Source organism: Syngnathus floridae, chromosome 12 (genome assembly GCF_059516105.1).
Source record: "Syngnathus floridae isolate MCC-2025c chromosome 12, RoL_Sflo_1.0, whole genome shotgun sequence".
Taxonomy (NCBI): Eukaryota; Metazoa; Chordata; class Actinopteri; order Syngnathiformes; family Syngnathidae; genus Syngnathus; species Syngnathus floridae.
In genome coordinates, this window is record NC_142424.1 from 2,117,501 (window position 1) to 2,126,362 (window position 8,862).

The 8,862-nt window shown below is 29.6% G+C and overlaps 1 protein-coding gene across 3 annotated transcripts in view; it reads right to left on the bottom strand.

Annotated features, from left to right (window-relative positions):
- LOC148389451 (uncharacterized) overlaps window positions 1-8,404 on the bottom strand; it is an 8,941-nt gene extending 537 nt beyond the window's left edge. The window contains exons 1-6 of one of the 3 annotated variants that reach the window (XM_088392037.1): window positions 8,323-8,404; window positions 8,109-8,237; window positions 7,979-8,033; window positions 6,863-6,900; window positions 2,061-2,194; window positions 1-88 (exon numbers count right to left, since the gene is read on the bottom strand). The exon at window positions 1-88 is cut by the window's left edge and continues 537 nt beyond it. In XM_088392037.1, coding sequence (XP_088248163.1) covers window positions 62-88; window positions 2,061-2,194; window positions 6,863-6,900; window positions 7,979-8,033; window positions 8,109-8,178 — 324 coding nt within the window. In that variant the 5' untranslated portion in view covers window positions 8,179-8,237; window positions 8,323-8,404 and the 3' untranslated portion in view covers window positions 1-61. The other 2 variants (XR_015861705.1, XR_015861704.1) reach the window with 2 other exon arrangements.
- Window positions 8,405-8,862: the final 458 nt, after the last annotated feature.

The following is an 8,862-nucleotide window of genomic DNA, read 5'->3' on the forward strand; positions in this document are numbered from 1 at the left end:
TTTATACATTCAATTGATCTCAGCAACAAGCTGGACTGTACAGAAACAGCCTTCTTTGTAGTCAGACAGCCAATGGGGACGCCAGGCCCTGCAACAAAACATGCAAGAAGTTTCACATTCAAGAGATGCAGCTTCAATTGAGGCTCATCGCGAATGACGACTGACACCAAAGTTGACTTTATTTACAAGACCACCAACAGGAAGCAAACACACCACTGTTGATTTTATTCACAAGAATGCCCACAGGACTATTCCCAACAAACCAAAAAATGGCTCTGACTAGATTCAAGTAACAGCTTTTACTCTTACAGAAAAATGTACCAACATTCTGCAAGATTCTGAGTTCGGTGGCCATTTTAAAGCAGGGTTGCCAAAGATAACTTATTGATCGCAACAGACACCGTTTGTACGCTTGTCGTTTGCATCTATGGGTGTCTGGCTACTTGGCTTTTGTCAACAATTTAGAATGCGTCCAGCTTTTCTTCGTGTAGTTAAAAAAAAAAAAAGCCTGACACTGCATATTTAACAAGTCAATTTTGTTTCAGCCTAACTTTACAATTGTCTTGTCATTGAGAATGTCTCAAATGATTCCAGTTTGTATGCACGATAGACTGCCAATGCCAATGTTTAAAATGGACCACTTGAATTCAGTTCACAGTTTAATTGCAGTTCAGTGGTACACACACACAATTACAGTACAAACAGTTCATTTCATGATTAAAAAAACAACAGTAAAACAACAATAATGCAAAATGACGCAAAACAAAACATAAAAAAAAAAGAAAAAATAACAATACAAAACATACAATACAATACATACAATACATACAATACAATACAATACATACAATACAATACAATACATACAATACAATACATACAATACATACAACACATACAATACAATACAATACATACAATACAATACATACAATACATACAAAACAAAAAAAAAAGAAAAAACAAAACAAAAACAAAACAAAAAACAAAACAAAAAAACAAACAATACAAACAATACATACAATACATACAAAACAAAAAACAAAACAAACAATACAATACATACAATACAATACATACAATACACTACATACAAAACAAAAAACAAAACATAAAAAAAAGAAAAACAAACAATACAAAACAAACAATACATACAATACAATACATACAATACATACAAAACAAAAAAGAAAAAACAAAAGAAAAAAACAAAAAACAAAACAATACATACAATACAATACATACAAAACAAAAAAAACCAAAAACAACAACAAAAAATACATACAATACAATACATACAATACAATACATACAAAACAAAAAACAAAAAACAAAACAAACAATACAATACATACAATACAATACATACAATACAATACAAACAATACATACAATACAATCCAATCAATACAAACAATACATACAAACAATACATACAAACAATACATACAATACAAGACAAACAATACATACATACAATACAATACATACAATACATACAAACAATACAAACAATACATACAAACAATACAATACAATACAATACAATACATACAATACATACAATACAATATATACAATACAATACATACAATACAATACATACAATACAAACAATACAAACAATACATACAATACAATACACACAATACAATACATACAGTACATACAAAACAAAAAACAAAACAAAAAACAAAAAAATAATAATACATACAATACAATGCATACAATACAATGCATACAATACATACAATACAATACAATACATACAATACATACATACAATACATACAAAACAAAAAACAAAACAAAAAACAACAAACAAAACAAACAAAACAATACAATACATACAATACAATACATACAATACATACATACAATACAATACATACAATACATACAATACATACAATACATAAATACAATACATAAATACAATACAATACATACAATACAATACATACAATACATACAATACAATACATACATTACATACAAAACAAAAAACAAAACAAAAAACACAACAAAACAAAAAACACAACAAAACAAACAATACATACAAATCTTGGGATTTCCTGGGTTGAGCTGGATGAAGTGGCTGGAGAGAGGGAAGTCTGGGAGTCTCTCCTAAAGCTGCTGCCGCCGCCGCAATCCGACCTCCAGATAAGCAGTGGATGGCTGGGTGGTTGGGTGGCTGGATGGATGGGTGGATGGGTGAACAAAAAACAAAACAAAACACAAAAAACAAAACAAACAATACAATACATACAATACAATACAAACAATACATACAATACAATCACTACATAAAAACAATACATAAAAACAATACATACAATACAATACATACAATACAAACAATACAATACATAGAATACATACAAACAATACAATACAAACACAATACAAACAATACAAACCATACAATACAATACAATACAATACAATACAATACGATACAATACATACATACAATACAAACAATACATACATACAATACATACAATACAAAAAAACAAAACAAAACAAAAAACAAAACAATGCATACAATACAATACACACAATACATACAAAACAAAAAACAAAACAAAAAAAAAACAAAAAAACAAAAAACAATACATACAATACAATACAATACATACAATACAATACATACAATACAATACAATACATACAATACAATACATACATACAATACATACAATACAAAAAACAAAACAAAAAAAAGAGAAAACAAAACAAAAAAAAACAAAAAACTAAAAAAACAAAACAAAAAAAATAATACATACAATACAATACATACAATACAATACATACAATACATACAATACAATACATACAATACAATACATACAATACAATACATACAATACAATACAATACATACATACAATACATACAAAAATAATACATACAATACAATACAATACAATACATACAATACATACAAAAATAATACATACAATACAATACAATACATACAATACAATACATACACTACAATACATACACTACAATACATACACTACAATACATACACTACAATACATACAATACATACAAAACAAAAAACAATACATACAATACATACAATACATACAATACAATACATACAATACAAAAAAACAAAAAACAAAAATAAAAAATAAAAAAAAATAAAAAAAATAACACATACAATACAATACAATACATACAATACAATACATACAATACAATACAATACATACAATACATACACTACAATACATACACTACAATACATACAATACATACAATACAAAAAAACAAAAAAAAGAAAACAAAAAAAATAATACATACAATACACACAATACAATACACACAATACAATACAATACATACAATACAATACATACAATACAATACAATACATACAATACAATACAATACATACATACAATACAATACATACAATACAATACATACAATGCAATACATACAATACAAAAAAACTAAAAGAAAAAAAAAAGAAAACAAAACAAAAAAAACCAAACAAAAAAAACAAACAAAAACAAAACAAAAAAAATAATACATACAATACAATACATACAATACAATACATACAATACATACAATACAATACAATACATACAATACAATACATACAATACAATACATACAATACAATACATACACTACAATACATACAATACATACAATACAATACATACAATACAAAAAAACAAAAAACAAAAAAAAAGAAAACAAAAAAAATAATACATACAATACACACAATACAATACACACAATACAATACATACAATACAATACAATACATACAATACAATACATACATACAATACAATACATACAATACATACAAAACAAAAAACAATACATACAATACAATACATACAAAACAAAAAACAATACATACAATACAATACATACAATACAATACATACAATACATACAATACAATACATACAATACAAAAAAACAAAAAACAAAAAAAAAATAAAATAAAAAAAATAATACATACAATACAATACATACAATACAATACATACAATACAATACAATACATACAATACAATACAATACAATACAATACATACAATACAAAAAAACAAAAACAAAAAAAAATAAAATAAAAAAATAATACATACAATACAATACATACAATACAATACATACAATACAATACATACAATACATACAATACAATACAATACATACAATACATACAATACAATACATACAATACAATACATACAATGCAATACATACAATACATACAATACAATACATACAATACAAAAAAACTAAAAGAAAAAAAAAAAGAAAAGAAAACAAAAAAAAACAAACAAAAAAACAAACAAAAACAAAACAAAAAAATAATACATACAATACAATACATACAATACATACAATACAATACATACAATACAATACATACAATACAATACATACAATACAATACATACAATACAATACATACACTACAATACATACACTACAATACATACAATACAATACATACAATACAAAAAAACAAAAAACAAAAAAAAGAAAACCAAAAAAATAATACATACAATACACACAATACAATACAATACATACATACAATACAATACATACAATACATACAATACAAAAAAACTAAAAGAAAAAAAAAAAAAATACATACAATACAATACAATACATACAATACATACAATACAATACACTACAATACATACACTACAATACATACACTACAATACATACACTACAATACATACACTACAATACATACACTACAATACATACACTACAATACATACACTACAATACATACACTACAATACATACAATACATACAATACAATACATACAATACATACAATACAAAAAAACAAAAAAAAGAAAACAAAACAAAAAAAATAATACATACAATACATACAATACAATACATACAATACAATACATACAATACAATACAATACATACAATACAATGCATACAATACAATACAATACATACAATACAATACATACAATACAATACATACAATACAATACATACAATACAATACATACAATACAATACAATACAATACATACAATACAATACATACACTACAATACATACAATACAATACATACAATACAATACATACAATACAATACATACAATACAAAAAAACAAAAAAAAGAAAACAAAACAAATACAATAATACATACAATACACACAATACAATACATACAATACAATACAATACAATACATACAATACAATACATACACTACAATACATACAATACAATACATACAATACAATACATACAATACAATACATACAATACAAAAAAACAAAAAAAAGAAAACAAAACAAATACAATAATACATACAATACACACAATACAATACAATACAATACAATACAATACATACAATACAATACAATACATACAATACATACATACAATACAATACATACAATACAATACATACATACAATACAAAAAAACTAAAAAAAAAAAAGAAAACAAAAAACAAACAAACACAAAACAAAAAAAATAATACATACAATACAATACATACAATACAATACAATACATACAATACATACAATACAATACATACAATACAATACAATACATACAATACAATACAATACATACAATACAATACAATACATACACTACAATACAATACATACACTACAATACATACACTACAGTACATACAATACAGTACATACAATACATACAATACAATACAATACATACAATACAATACATACATACAATACAATATAATACATACAATACAATACATACAATACAATACATACAATACATACAATACAATACATACAATACAATACATACAATACATACAATACATACAATACGATACATACAATACATACAATATATACAATACATACAATACATACAATACATACAATACAAAAACACAAAAAACAAAAAGAAAACAAACAAACAAAAAAAAACAATACATACAATACAATACACACAATACAATACATACAGTACATACAAAACAAAAAAAACAAAAAACAAAAAACAACAAAAAAACAGAACAAAAAAAATACATACAACACAATACATACAACACAATACATACAACACAATACATACAATACAATACATACAATACAATACAATACATACAATACAATACATACAATACATACAATACAATACATACGATACATACAATACGATACATACAATACAATACAATAAATACAATACATACAATACATACAGTACATACAAAACAAAAAACAAAACAAAAAACAACAAAAAAACAGAACAAAAAAAATACATACAACACAATACATACAACACAATACATACAATACATACAATACAATACATACAATACATACAATACGATACGATACATACAATACAATACAATAAATACAATACATACAATACATACAAAACAAAAAACAACAAACAAAACAAAACAAACAATGCAAAACAATACATACATACAATACATACAATACATACAATACAAAAAAAACAAAAAACAAAACAAAAAAACCCATACAATACATACAATACAATACATACAATACAATACAATACATACAAAAAAAACAAAAAACAAAACAAAACAAAAAAAACCATACAATACATACAATACAATACATACAAAACAAAAAAAACAAAAAAACAAAAAAAAACAATACATACAATACAATACATATAATACAATACATACAATACAGTACATACAATACAATACATACAATACAATACATACAATACAGTACATACAATACAATACAATACATACAAAACAAAAAACAAAACAAAAAATAAATAAATAAATAAACAAAACAAAAAACCAAAAAACACAATAAAACAAACAATACATACAAATCTTGGGATTTCCTGGGTTGAGCTGGATGAAGTGGCTGGAGAGAGGAAAGTCTGGGAGTCCCTCCTAAAGCTTCTGCCGCCGCAATCCGACCTTCGGATAAGCGGTGGATGGCTGGGTGGATGGATGGGTGGGTGGGTGGCTGGGTGGATGGATGGATGGGTGGGTGGATGGGGTTTGGATGGGTGGGTGGATGGGGTTTGGATGGGTGGGTGGATGGGTGGGTGTTTGGAAGGGTGGGTGGATGGATGGATGGATGGATGGACGGACGGACGGACGGGTTGGGTGGATGGATGGGTGGGTGGACGGACGGACGGACGGACGGGTTGGGTGGATGGATGGATGGGTGGATGGATGGATGGGTGGGTGGGTGGATGGGTGGGTGGGTGGGTGGATGGATGGATGGGTGGATGGATGGATGGATGGATGGACGGACGGACGGACGGGCGGATGGATGGATGGATAGACATAGAACACATACAATACCCTGCCATACGCTACCATACACACAATGCATACAATACAATACATACAATACAATACCATACAATATCATACCATACTATATGCTCTGCATCTGGGAGTTACAATTATAGACATTGAGTAGAGTGGCAATGGCATGATATTTTTGCAACAATTACACATACCAACTCCAGTTTTATATTTAAAATATGTATACAATTATCAGTATATTGTAATGAGTTATAATAATTACAAAAGTATCCGAATTATAATAATTTAATTTTATCATCCATCAACTCACTCAAAAATGTTGGCATGAATCGAGCAGTCGACTAAACGGGAGAAAATCACGCTCGCAAATGTTTGTTGCATAACGGAAGGCGGGCGGGCGGGCGCCATCTTGGAATAGATTTGAACATGACGTAACAAATTCGTCAGTTTGCATAACACGGAAATAGCACACTATATGTAATGCAACATTGTTAATTTGACGAAACACAACGCCAAAGAGATTTGAAATACTGTAGCGGCAAAACGACAGTCGCGGTGGCCGGGACGAGTGTGAAAAGATTTTCAAGATATTTGTTTGCATCAAACAAACAAGGCGTCCGTCGTGAGAAACGGCAATGAACGACAAACATTTGATAGCTTACCCGAGAAACCGCCATACGGTCGGCGGCGCCTGCATTTGATAACTCGCCTTGAATCCTGCAACAAACAAACAAGGCGTCCGTCGTGAGAAACGCCAATGAACGACAAACATTTCTTAGCATGTTAGCTTACCTGAGAAACCGCCCGCTGCGCGGGTGATTGCACCGGTATTTGACAACTTCCCCAATTCACCCGAAGACATGACGTCACATCCGTCAATTCAAATCTTCCTCGCCTGCTCGTCCAATGGTGCTTTGCACACTAGCGTACCACGTGACAGGCCACTTCACACGCGGGCGGTTGCACCTGTCGCTCACCTCAAGACTGAAAACTGCCCGCCTCCTACCTCTGCCCAAATTCAGTCTGACCAATCACAGCGCAACTGAAATTGGCTTGACCACGCCCACCTCTCCGACAGGCAAGACTGAAACCTGTCTTCAAAAAAAAAAAAAAAAAAAAAAAGTCACAAACTTTATGCAGAAGTGAGTGAAAATCGACAAAGTACAGCTCGTGGGTAAGGTCGGGTCCCGAACCATGTTCCCACCACTGGGATGGAACCAGGGTTGTACGGGGCATGAGGCCGTGTCACGAACCGGTCGGCCAGCGTGACACGACAGCCGGCGGCCGCCAGTTCTCTTTTGTACTTACCCAGCGCGCGCGGAGCGCAATACTGAACGAATAAGAATGAGTCAAAGTGAAAGCGGGGTCGCTGCCGAGTTCGCCACGCTTGGCGAGTGGCTCCGTCGCTGCGCTCGAACACCTGAGATCCAGGGTTCGAATCCCCACCCCTGCTGCCTGCGCCCCCTGCTCCCCGTGCCCCCTGCTGTCTACACCGCGCTGCGAAGCACACAACAATGCGCAGACTATGTAGGTAACACTTGTCAAT